This window comes from Abrus precatorius, unplaced genomic scaffold (assembly GCF_003935025.1).
Source record: "Abrus precatorius isolate BTA unplaced genomic scaffold, Abrus_2018 Scaffold3, whole genome shotgun sequence".
In the NCBI taxonomy this organism is placed as follows: domain Eukaryota; kingdom Viridiplantae; phylum Streptophyta; class Magnoliopsida; order Fabales; family Fabaceae; genus Abrus; species Abrus precatorius.
This window is the reverse complement of record NW_020874373.1, coordinates 5258144-5280225: the sequence shown is the minus strand read 5'-3', so window position 1 is coordinate 5280225 and position 22082 is coordinate 5258144. Positions and strand designations below refer to the sequence as shown.

The following is a 22082-nucleotide window of genomic DNA, read 5'->3' as shown; positions in this document are numbered from 1 at the left end:
TAAATAATGCCTTTATTTAATAATATTTCACTTAAATATTTAAATTGATTTGGAACTGCATTTTAACCTTTTTAATTAATGTTTTTGTTAAAAAATATCATTTTAACATATTAACTTATATAAGTAATTTTTTTTAAAAGCTACATTATCTTAAATTAATATAAGATGGAGAGAGAATCATTTAAGTTATGATGCTGAGGCTTAATTTTCTTTTTAGACAAAATTTCAGTATAATAATACATGTACTTCAAGTGTTGTTTTTTAGTAGGAAGAGTTTCGTCTTGATAACAATTGTCAACCTTTTTTACACGAATTGCCAAAATAAAACTGTACTTTTTATCAAAGAACATTACTAAAAATATCTATAATACTACGCAAAAATTATGTTCTTAATTCTAGGTTGAACTATCAGATTCGTGCAATTTTAGTAACTAGCCTACCAAAGGATTTCTTCGACGAAATGGGTCTACGGACCACGGAATAATTTAAACTGAAATGTTACATATCCTTTTTATTTTCCCCAATAACAAGAAAAGATTCATCTAACAAATGTTGGAATTTGGAAAGAGATCAAATTCTGTACACACCCCAATATTATGGGTTCTTTTATCTTAAAATACCATCCATCCCCATACACAAACAACATCTATCCTATAAACAAAAGGACACCAAAACCAATGCATGAAAATAAAAATAAAAAATGAAAATATCTCCAGCTGAGCCACCCCTTTGCAATGCCCATCTTAGGCAGGCAAATCCAAGAATCTAAAAAGCTATGGAGGGTAAAAAAATAATACAAAAACTACCACTTTATACATCCCAGTAACATCTTAGGGTCATCTGTGTTGTTACCCTCTTCTCTCTGCTCTAGAATCCTGAATCTCACTCCTGTCTGTATCAGAATATTCCCTCTGGGATTCGATTTCTGCACTGCCCCCTCGATTTCTTCGATCGTATCTTCGGTCCTGAACATCCAAAGAACCAGTGAAGTCAATGTAGGCCTTAAAAAATTTGATGAAATCACTTATCCCTAACTAAGATGAAATAGCAAAGACCAAAAGATTTATTTTGATAAAAGATGCACTGAAAAGGAGTTGTGAGATCAACTTCCTGAATGGTAATATGACTATTTTATTGTTCTAACATAATTTTCACAACTAAAAATTATTATGAATAAAACTATTGGATCTTCTAACTAGTCTGGTTCAATGTTTTGTTTTATACACTTCCATCAATTTCATGCTTCCAGTGGCACTCCAAGCCAAAGTGTTTGGTTCCATCTATTTTATACTACCCAAGATAGGAAGGGAAAAAGAAAATAAAACAAGATTGAGTGTATTCATGAAAGTAGAGTGAAGTAGAAACAACTAAAAAGAGAACAACAAAAATTGAGGAATTAAATCATGACAGTGGGAAAAACAAACCTCTCTTGGTAAAGGGTATTCCTCTGACTCCAGCATACGTACAACTTGGCCCATCTTGGGCCTTTTCTCTGCGTCTGGATCCACACATCTTAAAGCAGTTAAGAGGGCCCGTTTTAAAGCTCTGGTGGATGGCTTCATCTCAATGTTGGGGTCCACCACTTCTTCTGATCTCCTGTTTCCAACCATCATCTTCAACCAATCAACCAGATTCACCTGAAAGCATTACAGTTTCATGGTATAAGATAGTTAGAACACTTGATCAAAAGTTGTCTTGTAGAAATAATAATCAAATAAGTAATTCAGAGCACACAAATTCTAGTTAATAATCGAACAAAAGGTGCTGGAGAGAAATATTTATAACCCTTGAGACAAACTAATCCTATTATAATTATTGCAGGTGCCGGACCAATCTTCATCACTGTACAGTTAAATTCGTGGTGATCATGAACTCTTCAAATTACATCCCAAATTTTTAGGAGGTCAACTGTTTATGGTGTTATTGCAAGCTTTGGATAAGCTTCAAAAGGGAAGGGTAAAGAATTTTGCTTTGTGGGAGGGTGGGTACCTCATTAGAACAATAACTTCAGCAGCAACAACAATAATGATAATAATAATAAAAAAAGAAGAACAACAGTGAGAAATTTTTAGGTACTCCGAAAAGACAAAAGAAAAAATTGTGGTGTACTGTTCAATGTATGCCCCCTCATACGTAACATTCAAAATGTTGTTAAAGTGGAAGGCAGAGATGACCCACAAAGCTGAGACGGTACACAAGGAATGATGTAGAGCAAGAAGTTTTTTCTCTAGGAAAAACTAAGAATTAGTCGTAAAATAATAATGACAAAAATAAACATGCAAAAAAACATAGTTACTAACATTGTTTAGAATGTTGGTGCTAGTTGTGTTCCCTGTTTTTAAAGAGTTGCTTCAGAAATGAAGAATAACTTCAACTCCTATAATTCCTACTGCTGTCTAACAAGAAGTCGATTAATTTTTAACCATAATGTCCCAACAAAAATCCTGGACCTAGAGGTCACCTATTCAAATCATGAAAACAACATCTCTCCTTTAGAGAATAAGGCGCATACATTTACGCTCCTCAAACTACACCAGATTGAAGCCTCATGCATTGAGTCTCCCTTTAATGTCCCAGTTATTTGCTTGTCTTTAGAGTTGGAGAAAATGATTAGAGATCATAGAACAGTCATGGAGCAGACAATTGAAAACAGAATGGTACAGGCTAGATTTTTTATTTTTCATATGAATAGATCAGCTGTTATTTGTTAATAGCACCTAGCTAGAAAATACAGGCAATTTTCATCCTCAAGCTGAATGGAAAAAGTTACAAGGGTTGTGTCTCTGTTACATATGTTAAGATTAGCCCAAGATACACAAAAACACAATTTGACTGAATGAACCAAACTTACAGCCAAAGCTTCAGGATTATTTGGTGAATTGGTTAAAAATACACACATACTGAAATCTGGATTTGGTGGCCAAGAATAAATAAGTTTACTCACTTCATTTGGTTGGCGACCATAGTCAACAGGATCTCTTCCAGTAATTCCTTCCAACAGCAAAACACCAAAGCTATAAACATCACTCTTCTCATTTAGAAGGCCAGTGTTTGCATATTCAGGAGCCACGTATCTGTGAAATATTTAGAATAGACAAGAAAATAAGGATAATTTTTTCATACAAAGTTCAACAATACAAAGCATGGGAAATGTTCATCGCTGCACGAAAATACTCACCCAAAAGTTCCCATGACTCGCGTTGTGACATGACTCTTCCCGGAACCCAATAACTTGGCCAGGCCAAAATCAGAAACCTTAGCATTGAAGTCATTGTCAATTAATATGTTGCTTGACTTGATATCTCGGTGTACCACCTTTGGCTCAATTGCTTCATGCAAATATGCAAGCCTGAAACAAGTATTGCCACTTAATCTAAGAACTACGAAAAATAGAAGCAACATAGATGCAGAGACTTACGCTTTGGCTGTGCCAAGGAGAATCTTGATACGCGCTTCCCAGGTAAGGTATCCATGGTGACGCATGGCTCCATGAAGCCATTGTTCTAAGTTTCCATTATTGACATATTCATAAACCAACATCCTGAAAATATACCACAACAGGAGAAACGAGTTTCTGTAAGCGTGAGATTGACCTCACCACCACAAGGTAGCAGATTAATGAACATGCAATTCACACCATGACTCCCATTAATTCTGGCAACAATTATTCAATTAGCTAAGCATGCTATTTGAAACCATATAACTTGAGATGAGACTGCTGTAATTGAGAATTGGGATACCTGTGAGTTCCCTCAATGCAATACCCCAAAAGGCGAACCAAGTTTTTGTGTCGAACATGGCCAATAGCTTCAACTTCCACTCTAAATTCTTTCTCCGCTTGACCACTGCTAAACCAAACAAAAACTTTAAGAAGTTGAATTTCGGCAGAATAGATACTAATAAAAACAAAAAAACTAAGGTAACTAGCCTGGACATGGTACTGGAACTCACATGTTGTTGAGTATCTTTTTAACTGCCACTGGAGTCCCATTGATCAACTGTCCCCTATAAACAATTCCATATCCACCTTCACCGAGAACATTTTCTTTGGAAAAACGGTTTGTAGCAAGTTCAAGATCCCTCAAGGTAAACCAATGACCCCAACCCAAGTGAGAGAATTCTGGAAGGCCAGAGAGAGGTGAAGGTGCTGTTATAGGGTATGAAGAAGATTGCTTGAACACTGTAACCGTGCCAGAGCTACCTTCTTCTCCTGACTGTGAGTGTGAACCGCCTCCATCTTTCTCTATATGCTGAAATGAATCTGAGTTATTGCTGCTAATATCCTCATTCTTCATCTTCCCCACACCTAAATGAACCATCACTTTGTCTGATTCCTTGTCACTGGACTTATCATGAATAGTAAGAAGTATTCCATCCCGAGGAGCAAATCCATTTGTTGACACTTGCTCAACTCTCACTTCCTTAATTTCCTTTGAGACAATTGGTATTTGACTAAGAGGAATCTTGTCCTTTGCTTTTCTAGATTTCTTCCTTGAAGTAAGGCAAAGTGAGAGCCCACAAAGAATGACTATTATAGACAACCCAACTGAAATTCCAATTATTTCCCAAACCTTGAGACCAAAAATAGGAGTTTTCTTGGATAATTCAGCATTAAGATCAGCCCCCATTTCTCACAAAGCCTTGATAACCTGCAACATGCAGCACAAAGAGATAAGCAATGAATTCATAAAGCAGCACACATTCATCAAACACTTGGAATGATACCGAAATTAACTGAAACAAACAAGCTAAAATAAACCATGAAGCTAGATGAAAACACAACACCCTACAAGCTATAAACCATTCATAACCTCACTTTTCACAAGGACAATTGAGAAAGCTCAAATCCCAGATCTCTGAAACCGCCCCATGATAAGTAAGTAAGCTTAAACAAAGGAACAAACACAAAAGGCCAGATCTTTGAGACCAAGAATCTTGGGAATTGTCAGCAAAAGCAACTGTGTCTATATAGGTGAATATTGTATAGCTATGTGAGTGTAAATCTAAGATGGGGTGGAGCTATCTAAAGAACAAAAACATGGACAAAGGTGGTCGGGGAAGAGAGACATGAATGGAAATGTGTGTGACGATAAAGAGGAAGGGGTGGAGTTATCAGTGGTAGGTGATGAGTTTGGGAATAGATGCCTTCCAACGCATGCATATGCTTATAAACATCCATTTCCAACAATGTGTAAGGTAAGGTCATCTTCCTCTTGGGATTTTCTTCCTCATCTCTCATCAACGCTAATTCATTTTATTTTTTTTTGTTCATTTTCATTTTTATTCTGACTATTTTTTTGTTTCCTTTCCTTTTCTTGATTTGATTTGATGGATGGTGAGCTGAGCTGTAAATTTACTATCCATCTACTGTACTGCAAAACCACTCTCAACTGTTCCACTTTTACACTCATTGACATTGCGTTTAGATAGCATGTGTATATTGTACTTTTCTGTGATTATAATTTCACATATACTGGTCTAATCACCCTTTATTGTCATAACAATTATAGTAATAATCATCGTCATATCATTAACTTTTTACACCAAAATTTGTAAAAAGTTAATATTTTGTTAATGATATATAGCGATTTTTTTGCACAAATATTTAAGCAAGTTAAAGGAAGGAAGAATTTATCTTGTTTTCTGGAAAAGATATGTTATACAATTTGTAGGCTTATAAAGGATCCACGTGTTAATTCTTATTTTGATAAGCAATGATGTGGTTTTCTTTTTTAAGGGTGAGAGAAAGAGAGGTAAGAGTTGTCATGTAAGAAAAGTTTTGTTAACAATGTTTGAAAAAGCACAATTAATAGTGTTAGTTTTTAAGGATTAAGTTTTAAAATTATACGGACTTATTTGAATGAAAATTAAATTATTGGGATCTAATTAAAAGAATAGTAAAATTACAAAGATCTGTGAGTTAATTTAACATACAAATGTATAAATAGTATTATTGAATAAGATATAACAAAATTTCAGGTAAAAGCAAGCATGCACTTAGCTGAAATGCACAATAATTATCAAGGATTCAGGATGCTTTTAACCCACAGAATTTATTTATTAAGAAAGAGATAGAAATTGGGGACCATGCCTTGTGTATTTTAATATTATTCTTTAATTAAAATTAAGGTGTCATTTCAATCACTTATGTTAAACTTTAGTGTTAACCTTCATTATATAGATTATCAAGTTAGAACTTCAAATTTAATTAAAAAAAATAACCTTAAGAATATTTAATACACTTAAAGTTTTACTAAAGAAAATAATCGAACCCATATGTTTAGAAGCAAAAAATTTATAATTAAATTAATCAATAAATAATTTTGTTCAAGCTCATCCAAGTATCCAAACCCAACACAGTTTGCGCTAAGTTGCTCGATTTTACTTTAATCCAAATCTCTGTCCAGAGAACTGTAAAAGTGTTGCAAAATATCATCAATTGCCAAAATGCCTTCATGTCAAAACTTTCCACATTTAGATTTGAGTGCGCGTCATCAAATAGCAATTGGCTTACACACCCACACTATTATTAACTAAGGGATCACCCTCACTGGGTATAAACCATTTTATGTTACTATTACTTTGCCATAATAGTTCACTAAAATCGTTATGTGTCTTTGCATGTACCTATTCACGTGTATCTTGCTCACAATCATAAGAGAAGAGGTCCAATCAGTAACTTACATTATTTTATGTTAAAAAACACACAATACGAATGGGTTCGATACAAGTCATCCAATTAGAATAATTTTTAAAAAATGATTATTCTAGAGCTAGGAGGAGGACATTCTTGTGTTCCTTGTTACAGTGCAGTGTATTTTTCTACTTTTAGGTGACACATGAATGTAATATTTTGATTATTGCTGCAAGTTGGGTAAGGTATACTTTTATGTTGAATAGTGCGTGTAAAAATAGTTATAGCAAATGACATTCCCTAACAGGGGCCATGTATGATATATATCTGACAAATCATTGCTGGCAGTTTGGTATTATTGGTCTATTTCATTTCTAGCACCTGATCCCAGTTCTATACATAATATATGTTTGTGGGACCGTCATTTTATTAGACCAATGAATTTTCTTCAAATAATTTCCATTATTTTAGAAGGGTTGTTCAATTAAAATCTCGTGGAACCTGGCGATTAGATGTTATATTAGGCTCACAAACTCTAATAAACCCAACGGATTATAATAACAATGACTTGCATTAGAATACAAAGTGTTGTAGAGATTATAATGTTATCCACTGTGTATAATGAAAAAATGAGTCAATTATTTATAATGGCGGTGAGGGTCTACATGCCTTCTCTTTTCAGGGCAGATACATTGACGGATGCCCAAAGTTCAATTTAATAATGATATGCATATAAACTTATATTGTCCCAAGTTAGGCTAGAGTATACCCTTGACCCAAGAATTCGTTCCACTACATGAAAGATAACAGACATTATTATTAATTTTGTGCATAACCACCAATGAATATACACTTTTGTTACAGTACTCCTCCAATTACATCTCGAAATTACAAGATTCCTGTAATTTTTATATTCAGATGAAATGTTCAATATAGCTGTATTTATTAAAATTTATATTTGAGATTACAGTTTAAGTTGAAACAGCTTCTAATCAGTGCATCACAGTCATATTTTCATATTTTTACATGCAAAGAAAACAAGACATATTCTTAATATGTGACTTAGTCATCTTACTTTCTTTAGCATAGTTGGATAGATCAATTATGAATGTTATTTCAGGTGTAGAATAATTTGCATTGCATAACATGCCGTGTGTGTATTAAAAATACAGGTGTTAATATTTTAGGGTTTAGGGTATTTATATTATTATCATATTTGATTATTAAATAAGTGTTTTTATTTTTAAAATAATGCTAACAAATAAAAAACACTTTTTAATAATTAAATGTGATAATATAAAAAATTCAAATTTTAAAAATTGACATTTTTATTTGATATATGCACTCCATGTTATCCAATATATAAATTATTCTACACCAAAAATAATTTATTTGTAGTTAATCTATCAAATTATTTTATTTTACAAAACATTAAAAATAAAAGTTAAATAAAACCATATTACTCTTGTACGACTATCTATTTTATTAAAAAAAAGTCAGATATAAAAGTATTATATTTTTAACTTTTTATTGTTAAAATATAATTGTATATCACAAATATAAATTTTATCTTTTAATTAAAAGATAAATTATATATATAATACAACTTATTCTATTAACATGAAAATTTTAAAAATTACAGTAAATTATAACTGTGAAATAAAATTACACCAACAGAGAAAAAAAAAGAACACAAAATACCCACTGTATATACACTCTTTATAATTCAATAGTGCACCTAATCCAACATGCATAAAGTGGTTATTGTAGGGTAAACATGGTAGGTGGAAATGTATAAAAGGATGCTACAAATTAAAAGATGACACCGAAATGGATCAATTGTTTTTTCTGATCTTGTGAACTAATTCTTGTAATGTAGATCCATATGTTTGGTTGAACAGTTCAGGAAGGTCTTAAATTCTTTCACGCGTAGGATCTGTGTCTGTGGTCCATCTCATCATCATCATTTTGTGGTCAAAGGAAGATAATCGCCGACCTAAACATCTTAGTCACAAGGCAAACTGAGCTTTACAAGCTATGGCGATCGAAAACACCTGCATGTGAAAAACTAGTTTTTTATTTAAGAGAAAAACTTGTTTTATTTGTATATATAAATTAAGAATATTAGTCTCAATGTGGTGTATAAACCAATATGGTAAGTGTATGGGCGAAAAGCTTAAACCTATTACGTACACGCCAACCACCATAACCATAGAAAGAAATGGATCGGGTCCTATGAACTATAAAGTATGGATAAACTAGCTATTTCATCACTACAGTGGGACACCTTTTAGGTGTCACCATAATTGTAAATCTACAATCTTCCCCTTCCTCACCTTCATGCAAATGCTAAAACAACTAGTTCATCTTAAATAATAAAATTTAATTTTGAAGGATGGAACTTAGTTAAAATGTTAATGTATATATCTAAATTGGTTCTTAATATGAATTTTATATTAAAACATGTAATATAGCATAGAATTTGATTTGGAGTAATAGTCGCAAGACAGGTATGTCATTTTCCGTTCAAAAAAAAACTCAAGTAGCATGCAATATTTCAATTCATTATATGAATACGCTATAAGTGTTTGTGATAAATCTATTTCTTCGTTCATTATTTAGCCCATAACAGGTGCTTTACGTAAAAATATTTCGTATTTGAATGTATACCACTGAAATCTAGTTAAGTGAGATCGATGTAATTGGAATTTCCTTAAGCAAGTGTACAGTGTACAAAAATCTAAGACTATAATTGATATAAGTAATTAATTTGAAAGAATTTTAATTAAAAATCTGAATGAAGAAAAAGTTACCAATGATATGCGTCATTAATAAACTGAAAAATAGGTCATTCTTCATATAATATACTTTTTGATCTTGTGATGATAATATACTTTATACAATTCAATAGTAAAAAGTAAAGTGTAGTTGAAATTTAAAAAGAAAAAAAGAGTATAAAAAGATGAGCTTATTGAAGAAAAAAAATTCATAAAAGATTTAAAAATATATATGTTTAAAATATCAGTGATTAAAACATGTCCAAAATAAGGAATTTTATAATTTAAAAAAAAATAAACAATGATGAGAAAAATATGGTAAAGTGAAAAGGGTTTCACTTTTTTATGTTTTCGGATTAAAAACCAAAAACAAAAACAAAATGTTTCAAAGTTCAAAAGGTTAAAAAATGATTCTTGCTTGTAGATTTATTTATTATAAAAAATCATTGCACCACACAGTAAATCATGCCTAAAAAATTTCATGAAATAACCGTGCATTTTTAAACAATATTAATTGAATCAGTGATTCAAATAAAATTTCAAACATAATACTAAATTAATTTTTATAATATAAAATTGAAACCTCATAATTGAATATTTTAATTTTGAACAAAAATATATTTATAAATATTATTTTTAATTATATAATACTTACTACTTATTTTTTAAAAAATGAAATTAATATTTATGAGATATTTATTAGATAAAGTATATATGAGATATATATTAGATAAAGTACTAGATTTATTTTATTTTATTTTATTTTGCAAATCTATGACAACATGGTTAACTAATATGAAATTATTGTAATTTAATTAATAATGTTGATTTTGAGTATATACTTTTTTAAAAAATAATTTTTTGTCTTTTATAACAATATTACTTGACTTAATAAATTTATTTTTAATAAAAATATTCAATGTATGACAAAGGCACATGAAATGATGAAATCAGTGTTTTTGTTCTTTTCAGGAAAATTAGGAATAAATAATTTAATGACCCCGTGAATGAGACGTTAAAAAAATGAAGAACAAATATTCCTTGAATCCCGGCATCAAAATAGCATGCCAAATTGAGAAATTATCATTGTTATTATTCTTTACACCATCTACCCATTTTAATTTATATGGTTAATTGAGAACTTAATAGCCTTAATCTTGTATTTCACTTAAATTCGCCCACGTGGACCCAACGACGACTATGCAGGATCATTTATTAGATTAATTATTGGATTATTTGGATTTATTACGTGCAGTCATGTTTCTGGCATTTATCCAATGGCTCTTTTTTTATATTTAATTATTTTTGTTAAATCTTAAAAATAAAATAAAGGGTAAAAATGTATATCTATATGAAAATTTAACTGCAAGAGATCCATCTACGAAAGTGGAACAGAATTTTACCATTTTTTAAGTTAAACAAAAGTTTATTTGTTGTTTTTTTCACTTAGTCTTTACATAAAAAATTATCCAGTGAACAAAATTACAAATTGGTTTCTTTCGTTGTTATCATTACTGTATTATTAAAACGTTATTTAAATTAGTTGTTCAACATTGCAAAATAATAATATGTTTAAATCGGTAATTTCTAGTTGAAATACGCATATAATTTGAAATGAACTTTGATACATAAGTCTTGGAAACTATCATTAATTTTTTACGTTATCATGATTAATTATCCACGTACAAGCTGAAATTTCTGGGAAATGAACACAACTCGCTGTACAATAATGGAGAACGTCGAGGGGCAAAGCTTGAAACCGTCAAAACCTTTTAGAAGCATCAATGGGGGCAAGAAAGTTACAGTTTACAAAACATGTAATCATGATTACAAAACTACATGATCAACTAAGGAAAGAAAAGTAGGTTGGCTGGTATAGATAGTGCTTCGCGTTGAAAAAGATACCCTAACAAAATTGATTTGAAATATATCAATACTCGGTCTGGAGCAGATTTATGAGTTGAATTAGTCATCAGCCAAAATCATGTAGTGTGGCAATACTGGGTACTTATTTTTGATTGGAGAGCACGATCTCTGATATATCTCAAAGTGCATAATTGTTGTGTACTTTATGGCGTCAGTGATCAAATCACATGAATCATCTACGCCAAAAATAAATAAATAAAAGGGTCTTGAATGGCCTCAATTGCTCCACTTAGGAAGCTTCATGGTTCGGATTGATGTGATTTATTGGCCATTTAATTTGGCATATGTGTATTGGCAAATTATTCCACTAGCAACCAAACCAAGCATGTCAATATCCACACGGATATGCTTATGGGTCTTTCTAGTGAAGCACATCAGGAGGTTAATACGACTTTATCTAAAGTACCTGCTATATATATGGTTGGTGATTCAATCTAATTATTTGTCCCAATCAAAATTTGCATATTTGTTGTGATTCATGATACTACCTTCAATTCTGATTTTAGACCACAAATTAGTGAAATGCAATTCATTCACCCTGACGGTGGTGTGAGAGGGACAGAATTATTATTATTATTTTTTGGCTTTCTTCACCTTCTAAACTAATGAGAATCAAGACAGGGTGACATCGCTTTGCCCTCAAACCTTTCCCATAGAAGCATAGGAGGTGAACTCATGCCATATTTTGACTCTTAAACAATTCATTTGTTTCGTATGAAATATGGCATATATATTTTTTTATTTTTGAATTTTAGTATGAAACTTTAGATATTTAAATATGTAAGTTGCTACAGCTAACAATGTTATATAAAACTTCTAATTCTTTTATTTTACAATTATATATAACTAATAAAAAATATACTTGGTGATTATAATAAGAATTTGCTTAATTGTTTCATTTAGGAAAGGGACTTCTTTCGTTCAATTAATTTTGTGTAACGATGGATAACCACTATTAACTATCGACATTAAGGAAGGATTATCACTTGGATGTAAAGCGTTTCCAATGGGCTGGATCCCCCAATACTTGAGCTCAGTGGGAAATTGTTGGGTGCGAGTGCGACCATCCAGTGTGACTGTGTAAGCGTGCGATTTTTATTTTTTAATTTTTTTTTTCACGTTAAGTGTGTTATTTTGAATTTTTCTATTTTTATATTATATTTAAAAAATGTATTGATAAAAATATTGTGCTCACCATTGTGCAAGGAAGAAATGGTCGAGATTTGGCCCGTCTATCCAAAGAGTTAAAATATCATTTCATTATTTAAACATATAGAAAATGTATACGGTCAGATCATATTATATATATATATATATATATATATATATATATATATATATAGGAGTGAAAAACGTAAATTTATATTTAATATATATAAATATTACATTTATAAGATTTAGAAATTATATAATTACTTAAAAATTTCGGCAACTTTTTAAAGATTAATATAATTTATATATTCTAATTTAACAATTTATAAACTTCATATTCTTATGTAAGTTTCCTTTATGCTCAATATATATATATATATATATATATATATATATAGAGAGAGAGAGAGAGAGAGCTCTAATATAATATTTTTAAATCCGACTAGTTATTAAATCAGCGAAGGTATTTATGTATCGTTTATTGATTTGACCGTAGTTGAATATATAATAATTAAATTTATATGTTTTTATATAATATGTTTAATTAAAATTTATATAATAAAATAGTATTTTTAACTAAAAATATTTAATTTTATTATATATTACTAATAAAAATTATATTTTATCTCCAAAAATATTTTTATTATATAGAGTTATTTTGATATATTTTCTTATATTTTAAATATTTTATTATATTAATATAATTTTATTATATTTTTAAAATATAATATAATATATATTAAAATATTTTTGTTTATATAATTAATGGTTAAAAGCTTTATTTGTAAGTTAGAGTCATACTAATTTATACAAAATTATATAAAATAAAAAATTTTAATATATATTTCTAATTAATAAAATAAATAATGACAATTTTTATTTTTTATATTAATTATAAATATTCTTAACAATTTCTTTAAATTAAAATAAGAAAAAGGAAGATGTCGTGAAAATTATTTATTTTGCTTACTATGTTTAAAACAAATGAAAAATATTATTTACTTGCATTTTTTTCCTCATTGAAATAATATATATGTTTATTATTATTTCTTCTTATTTTATTTCTGACCCAATAAAAGTATTAAGAACTAATATCCATTTTCTTAAAAAGTGAAAACAAATTGAGCTTCTAAAATTTTGTACTTGCTATGCCATGAATAGTCTCTCTTTAGGATCATTTTAATTGTATGGATATCGATTATCTTATGCTCTGTTATTTATTGAATGATTAAAGTATTGTTTGATGAAGCTGAAATAAAGCGAATTAAAATGTCAAGGGAGTGAACAAATAGATTTTAGAGTACTTTATTTATTTGTTTTGGCCGTATATGATATATGAAATATAAAATTTTGTGTGGAATCCACCATATTACATATCTGTTCTTTCATGTCATGAAATAGAGTCACGAGGACGGGAGGATGAGATTTTTTAAACTTTTATTTTATTTTTGGTATTTTCAATTATTTTTATATAATATAAAATTGTTAAAATTAAAATTTTAATATAATATAATTATTTTTTTATTTTATTCTTACTTATTTTAATTTCTCCAAATAACATATATTTTTTACTCTATTTCTTATTTTTTATATATATTTTATTTTATCTCTCGTTCAAATATACTATTAGTCTTTCCATACATGTAATTTATATATTATTTTATAAGTTACATATTTATTCAAATTATGTATAATTTTGTATTTAGATTAAATTTTATAGTGGGTATCTCATTTCTTACCATAATAACTCATAAAAAATAGTGATATTTTTAAAAATAGAAATATTTATTTATAAAATAGTTAATAAGTTTATTGTAGCCCTATTGGGGTTTGGCGGGTTCCCGCCCGGCAGCGTTTTTAAAATGGGAACGTAGGAATGAACGATGCAGAAGCAGAAGCAGAAGCAGAAACATGAATCCGAGCGCAGGTTCAAATTCCAAAGCACTTAAGGCCACAGAAATCACTCTTCCTCACTGTTCCTCTTCAAATTCAAATGCACCGCCACCAACTACTTCTGGTGATCTTTGGTCTGAACTCTTTGCCGCTGAAACGCACCACCATCAACAAATCCAGGTCGTTTACCACCGAAGAAACCTTCGCAATAACCACAATGATTCCAACTCGTAACTCCTTCTCCGTACCCTTTTACCATTTTATTTTCTTTTTATTTTTAGGAACTTGCTTTTAATTTCGATCGATTTTTCTAGAACGGCTTCCGATTCTAGTCGACCGCGTCTGTGTCGGGTGAGTTTGGCCGATCCAAACAAGCGAGTCAGTTGGAATCGTTCTCTTTCCACCAGGTTTGCTTGAAACTACTCTTCCTTCTGAGTTTAAGTTTGTTCCTCATTCCAATGCACATTAGCTAGAAGATATACTTCAACATGCTTTCGTCATTTTATGGAAGGAGTAGATTTTGGAATATGCAGATAGAAATCTTAATCGTAGTTTATTTTACTAGAATCTAAAAACGTTGTTGAGTTTTATCAAGAATGTAAGGTGTTGAGTTTTGTGCTCTGTTTGGTACTATCAAATCATGAATTGTGGTTTCATCTAATTTTCAATTAATCATTTTTGACAGAGGAAGGACAAGTATAGCGGTGGGTGCTTGTCTGGTTTACCAGCCTCAGTTGAAGCAGGACAAAAGAAAAGGGAAACCTGCTCTTCCCAAAGTATGTCTGTTAAATCATGTCTTATTTTTTGCTTGGCAATCTTAGTAAAATAGATTTGTATTCTGCATCTGCTTGTACCTTTTTTATACCTTAAATTTTGGGGATTGCAATTTTCTTTTAATTTTGAACAATGAAATAACGTCAGATGATATCTTAATCAATGCTATTCTAGCAGACTTAAACTGTTTGGTTATCATCTGTCTGTTTCATATGTATAGGGTAAGTTTGTTCAGCCGCCAAACTTTGAAAAGGAGAGGCTATACTTTCAAGAGGTTGATGCTTTTGAGTTGTTGGAGGAGAGCCCCTCACCCAAGAAAGTTGGCACATGGAACTCAGGCAATATGGCAGAAGAGGGCCCAATACCAGCTCCATGCTCCAGATTAGAAAAATGGTTACACTCCAGAACATTAAACCCCATCTCTGGTCCCTCGAGCACACTGTCCAAGATATTAGATACTCCAGCCACGACTTTGGGAACTATTCATGATATTGATTTGAATTCTTTAGACTTGAGAACATTGGAGCGAACTGAGCTTAAATCACTTCTGCATACTGTCAAAACTGGAGACAAGAAAAGTTTAATAAATGACAGTCTTATTAAGAATGAAATTAATTTGCATACAAATGATAAGAAGCTGTTTGCTCACAATGAAGGATACGAAGAGATTGAAGATGCTGTTAGGAAACTTTCTCTGGCATCGACATCATCTTTGGTAGACGGTGACCATATTAATCCATTTTCTGCTTTATTAGAAATTTGTGGACAGTCTGTACCTTCAACATTACGAGATATGTTCTCTAGGTATTGGGTCACTCCTTATTTTTTAGTATCATGCTATCTTGGTTTATTGGCGACAAAGGTTAGGATAAGTGTGTACTTGTGGATTTTGAAATAAATTTAATTTGTCACTGCATCCATATATATAATAATTTGTTTTTTGAGAGGCACTATTTCTACTTTCTATGCCACTCACTTCTATAGTTGAGCATCACAGTAAAGGCCCTTTGGTTGCTCGGTATTGTTATTGTTACTTTGCATTCCAACTTTGTTTGCAATAAATATCAGAATGTGGCATTAAGCAGTCAATTTGATGTTAACTACTGAGTTGAAGGTTTTTCTTTCCTTGAATGCATTAGAGTTTTCTAATCTCCCCTGAGCTGTTAAACTGGAAAAAGATTATGCTTTTTCCTCAGAATCACAATATACTTCTGTTATAAATCTGAAAATTCAAGCTCATAGAAATCAATTAATTGAACCTCACATCTAGTATATGAAGAAACTCCTTTAGTCATTTTCAATTCAGAGGTTCCTTTACTGCGAATAATAAAGTAATGACTTTTCGACTTTCAGTCCAATTTTGGAATTATGATTCAGCATCCTCATATTCATAGGAAGGCATTTTTTCTTTTTACAGTGGTTCAGAAACTATTGTGAAAGTTGGTGAAGGAACATTTGGAGAAGCATTCAAGGTTAACAATTACGTCTGCAAAATTGTTCCTTTTGATGGGGACTTCAGAGTGAATGGGGAAATTCAAAAGGTAACCATAGCATTTATATTAGATTATACTATTATTTTGTTCCTTCGATTTATTTTTTCAAATGTAGTTATGTTTGCCCTGCTACGATAAAATATATGATGGACATCTTGATGATTACCTTCTTAATTGAACTGATTGGATGCCGTGTTCCCTGACAGAAGTATTGTTATGCTAATGAATTATTTGGGTTTATGTACTACAGAGATCAGAAGAATTACTGGAGGAAGTGCTTCTTTGCAAAATTCTCAATCAATTGAGAGGAAAAGATGGAGATTCGGATAATTTATGCAGAGCATTCATAGATTGCATAGAGTAAGTATCCGACATTAATAATTTAAGTTTCTGTTCAATAACATTTTCCTGGAGAAGGGTCGGTGCTGTCTGGCCAAGATTAAAATCACTATTACCGAGTCAAATTTTTCACTCATTTTGTGGCTAAGTACCGCTAGTGTCTCATTTATCTATGGTTCTGTCTTCTGTGATAGATTTAGAGTATGTCAGGGTCCTTATGATGCAACACTGATTCGAGCTTGGGAAGATTGGGATCTTAAACATGGTTCAGAGAATGATCACCCAAGGGAGTTCCCAGACAAACAGGTTTCCCGTTTTAACCTTTTTATGATCATACGTTTATTTCTAATTTCTAATTTGAATATGTTGTAGTAAACATAAAATGGTGGGCGTGGGTTTTTTAGCTACTAGCCTCTTCGTATGCTAGCTGTGTTTCGCTTTCACAAACTAAGGCGTTATGTAAAAGAATGGATTGTTGGGAATAGATATGTGAAGAACGAGGATATACTCTTTTGTTACTAATTTTCTGTATCTGTTAGTACTTTTACATCAAATGGGCAATCCATTCTTTCATAGATCGGGTGTGGCTACATATCCCAAACAAGAATCTACGCATTGAACGGTTGAATGTGTATATGTTCAATATACTAACATAAATTTACATCTAGTGTTACATGGTATTCGTACAAGAACATGGTGGCAAGGATCTTGAAAGTTTTGCGCTCCTGAATTTTGACGAGGCGAGGACTTTGCTGGTTCAGGTATCTTATATTTGTTATGATTGCACCTTCTGAGTGATTAGCAGCTTGATTAGGGATTAATATTTAGGTTAAATGACCATCATAAAATACAGGTTACAGCTGGGCTTGCTGTGGCTGAGTCTGCGTATGAATTTGAACATCGTGATCTTCACTGGTGGGTCATCTTGCAGCGACATTATATATGCAATCATTGCATCGGCATTATTACTAATTTATGAAAATCTCATCGCTCAGGGGAAATATACTTATCAGCCGAAGTGATTCTATAACGTTGCAGTTCACTCTTGATGGCAGGACAATGTTGGTCAAAACGTATGGATTGATAATATCTATTATCGACTTTACTTTATCAAGAATAAACACAGGTGGCGCTAAAGTTTTGCCTCTCATGTCATATGTTTATGGATTTTAAATTTAAATCTGTCACTTGTATGATTAACTGTCTTATTCACACAGGTAATAGAATACTGTATTTAGATCTTTCTTCTGATCCTGAACTTTTTAAAGGACCAAAAGGGGACAAACAGGTGAGGAGTGTTTTTTTAGAGTTCTAAGTTCCGTCAGTGCCATCCGATTGCACTAATGATTCTAAGTAACACATGCAGTCAGAAACATATCGGAGGATGAAGGATGTGACTGAAGATTGGTGGGAAGGACGGTAAGATTCTCATATTTATTTTTTATTATTAAAATATAATTTCACTCAACTTGGAAAATGAGAATTTGAATGCTTGATTACAAGTGTCATATGGTGTTCAACTATGAAGCCTCGATGGTCAGTACGACACGGATAATTTGAAATTCAAGATATGATATTGCTTAGATATGTTAATATAAATTTTAAAAAAATAACCTACTTTATATATATACAAAATATTTATAAAAAAATATTAATAATTTATTTATATTAATGTGTTATATTTATATATCGATAATTATATTTTAAAAAAAAAATATGAAATTATTTATATTTTTTATTTAAGTAACTAAATTAAAATATTTTTTATTATAAATACATACAAAAATTACATACTTTATTCTCTATTTAAATTAGAGTTTTATAAAAGAATTAATATTTTTATTTAAAAAAAGTCCTGTCTTTATATTATTTAATTCTATTTAAATTGTATCAAATGATTAAAAATTATATTTTAATCGTATTTAAGCCGTATTAAGCTAGAAATTAATTTTTAAAAATAAATTAAACTATAAATATTTTTAAAATAAATATTTAGATGTATCCAACACGTATCGGTATCAGATATACGTGTCCGACATGGATACGTATGCTGTTTTAAAGTAGTGTTCAATATTTATAGTGAAGTATGTGACTGGTCAATGATTCAAATCACTTGTTCCGCCAGTCTCCTTTTTAATCTCTCTAATTAAAAAATGACACCCCATTAAAAAACTTTTTTTTATAAAAAAATTGCTACATTCTGTCTTTACTCTTCAGTTTGCTTTATGGTGCCACAACTTTAATTAAAGAAACAGGAGAAAAAGGATTGGCAAATTGACATCTTTTAATTCCTTGGCAAACGGAACTAAGGAGAAAAGAGAGGGAATATGTACTTCACATGTCATAATTACTGATGGATGAGTTAAAGCTGGTTTTGGATTCTTACTTATGTGGGTCTTGGAGTGATTATGTGTAAAATTCCTGTCATACTTTGCATTTTTAAACTATACAAATACAAATGTGACATATCCCTCTTAAATCTTCCTTGTAGCCTTTGCTTATATGGATATTTGTTTGTGTCAACAATTTCCATGACATTCGATTGATTCAAGTATAATTCCACGCCAAGATAATAATTTGATTTGGTATCATAAGATTTAGCACAGTTCCCTATGTCTTGACATTAGTCTTGGTGTATAAGTTCCAATATTTGTTGTTTTGTAGTTTCCAGACACTGAATCCTTGTTTTGTTCCTTTTCAAATTTACAGTTATCCTAAAACCAACGTGTTATGGTTGATCTACTTGGTAGACATACTCCTCACGAAGAAATCATTTGTAAGTCTTCTCTCTACTTTTAGAGCCACGTACCAGTTTTGCTTGTATTCGTATATGAATAAGCATTCTTTTAGAATTTCAATTTTTTGTTTTAGATATGACTCTGCAAGTCTTGTTTTGTATGCTTCGATGCCATGCCACTGTGCATTACTCGACAAGATTTCAGGATAGTTTCATTGTTAAGAGTCAGTCTTTTTTTATTTCATTTCCGTTCTGAATATATACTATTCCCTTTCATTTTGGTGTGCTACTTTGGGAAATACTCAAGTTGAGCAACATCTATTTTGAACGGTCACAAACTCTAGTCTTAAATGCATTGAACTATTGTTATTGCAGGAACGTAGTACAAAGAACGAGAGAGATCTACGCTCCTTGAAGAAACGTCTTGACAAGTATAATTCGGCCAAGGAAGCACTTCTTGACCCCTTCTTCACTGACTTGTTCGTTGAATCTGAACCAAAAGCTTAAGAAGCTAAAAGCTCTGGTAAATACCTTCAAATTATAAATAGGATTTGTTGGGCTGTTGCTTTTCTATTTCCTAACCTTCCCATTTTCTCAAAACTTACTCTACTTTCTTGCATCCATGGAGGGTGTTTACTCCGGTTCATCGTGATCCATACAAGGCGAATTTTGTTTTTTCTAAGTGAAAACGTTGTGTATAGATCGAAATGTGATAAGAGTGAATATATGACCTCAAAACAGCTACTGTAACTTATTCAGCAATGCAATTATGCAGGTAAAAGGGCAAGAATTGTTTTCTTCTGTAAATGTTACAGCATATGATGGTCGCTTATTTTTCTGAGGGAATGTTATCACATTGCGATGTTTTCACTTTACAAAACTTTTTTAAGTCCTGCAAAATGTATAATTCTGAGGGAGGTTTAATCTTGTGTGGCAAATATTAAGATGGGCATAGCAAAATTGAGACGACCGAAAGAAAAGAGATGGCAAAACATTCAATTCTTTTATTTAAAATTAATATCATCACTAGAAAAAATGATTAGGAAAATTTTGAATTAATCGACTATATTTTGCTTACATTCATGAGCTATATAAGAATCCAAATGACCAGTGAGGTACGGACATGCCGTAAGCTTTCTATGCCGAATTTCTTCGCATGGTATATGCATGTTCGCACTATCGTGTTAGAACATGTTGCTATCCCGCAAAATCCGCAATCGCTTAATATCGGACAATACTTTTTAAATGCAACATCACCGAACCACCGATTTGTTTCTTGGTGGGGGAGGGAGCTACCTAGCCCTCGAATATCTATTATAGAATGAATACATGGATTAGATTTATATAAATTTAATTTAAATTTCTTTTAAATTTAATTATGTAGATTAGATTTTAAACTTTTAAACTAATTTATATAATTTTTTCAAAATTTAGATTAAAATTGATTTTAAAATTTAAATTTAGTTTAAAATTGATTTTTATAATATATTTTTTTAGTATAGCAAAATTTATAAATAAATATATATACACATAATATTTATACTTTTTATTTAATATAACATGTAATATTATTTTAAATTAATATATTAAAAATATTATTATAAGATATAAAATTTACTTATCTTAAAATAACTAAAAATATAATTTTTCAAATATATTTAATAAAAAATATTATATATATATATATATATAATACTGACCATAAGTAAAAAAATTTAACAAAATAAAAAACATATGTTTGAACGCAATAAGGCTTGTATCTTGCACTAGAGCGAACTGTTAAATATATTTGGGCAGGCTTGTGTAAGGGCATTGGAGTATTTGGGCGCTGTAAAGCTTGTGCTTGTAGGAATTAATTGCTTAGCATGAAAATTAATTTTATTATATGAAATCTAAAATTTATCTTAATCTGAAAAAAAATGGATTGGATGTCTTATTTTAAAAAAAATCAGATTTTTAAATCCAATTTATTTTAGTTATGAATTGAATTATTTTTACCCATTTTTTTTTCTTTTTTGGAAGGCACAACAAACTTTATTAACAGTATTGTCTTCTTGATTATCCTATTAGACGAATTGTCTTCTTGCCCTTCAATTTCTTTGGTCTTAGAGTTCAGAATGGACTCTTTTAGCTTACTACATCAACCCCAACCTTCTCCTTCTTCCTTTGCTTTCGGCTAGAGACCTAGTCAGCACTAGTCCTTTTAAAACGAGAGCAAGCAGAATGGATTATTCCACATGGGTTGTCCCCAACCATACATAGGGCATTGCCATTTCTGAATCTGTTTGCACTAGACTGCATACGACGAACAAACTGACTTAAATAGAAATTTTTGGGCCTACTACGCCGAATAACTC

General features: G+C 30.8%; 2 protein-coding genes across 2 annotated transcripts; one reads left to right on the top strand and one right to left on the bottom strand.

Annotated features, from left to right (window-relative positions):
- Positions 1 to 454: 454 nt before the first annotated feature.
- Positions 455 to 5288, bottom strand: LOC113860738 (probable receptor-like protein kinase At5g18500). Its single transcript, XM_027493238.1, has 8 exons — positions 4817 to 5288; positions 3952 to 4649; positions 3741 to 3845; positions 3419 to 3541; positions 3179 to 3349; positions 2945 to 3074; positions 1425 to 1637; positions 455 to 965 (listed from the first exon to the last, which is right to left on the bottom strand). The coding sequence occupies exons 2-8, from the start codon at positions 4626 to 4628 to the stop codon at positions 849 to 851; spliced, it is 1536 nt and encodes a 511-aa protein (XP_027349039.1). The 5' UTR covers positions 4629 to 4649; positions 4817 to 5288; the 3' UTR covers positions 455 to 848.
- Positions 5289 to 14400: 9112 nt separating this feature from the next.
- Positions 14401 to 20256, top strand: LOC113861076 (serine/threonine-protein kinase haspin homolog). Its single transcript, XM_027493683.1, has 14 exons — positions 14401 to 14612; positions 14697 to 14789; positions 15068 to 15158; positions 15377 to 15967; positions 16551 to 16697; positions 16900 to 17009; positions 17183 to 17294; positions 17657 to 17749; positions 17842 to 17903; positions 17984 to 18114; positions 18206 to 18276; positions 18355 to 18407; positions 19698 to 19764; positions 20101 to 20256. The coding sequence occupies exons 1-14, from the start codon at positions 14401 to 14403 to the stop codon at positions 20230 to 20232; spliced, it is 1965 nt and encodes a 654-aa protein (XP_027349484.1). The 3' UTR covers positions 20233 to 20256.
- Positions 20257 to 22082: the final 1826 nt, after the last annotated feature.

Bases quoted from the DNA above. Each gene is read 5' to 3' on its own strand.
- LOC113860738 (XM_027493238.1), bottom strand. From the start codon at position 4,628: ATGGGGGCTGATCTTAATGCTGAATTATCCAAGAAAACTCCTATTTTT. The intron at 3,075-3,178 runs GTGAGTATTTTC...AATATTTCACAG, and splicing joins CGAGTCATGGGAACTTTTGG to ATACGTGGCTCCTGAATATG. The intron at 966-1,424 runs GTTTGTTTTTCC...TTGGATGTTCAG, and splicing joins AATACCCTTTACCAAGAGAG to GACCGAAGATACGATCGAAG.
- LOC113861076 (XM_027493683.1), top strand. From the start codon at position 14,401: ATGAATCCGAGCGCAGGTTCAAATTCCAAAGCACTTAAGGCCACAGAA. The intron at 14,790-15,067 runs GTTTGCTTGAAA...CATTTTTGACAG, and splicing joins AATCGTTCTCTTTCCACCAG to AGGAAGGACAAGTATAGCGG. The intron at 17,010-17,182 runs GTAAGTATCCGA...CTTCTGTGATAG, and splicing joins GCATTCATAGATTGCATAGA to ATTTAGAGTATGTCAGGGTC.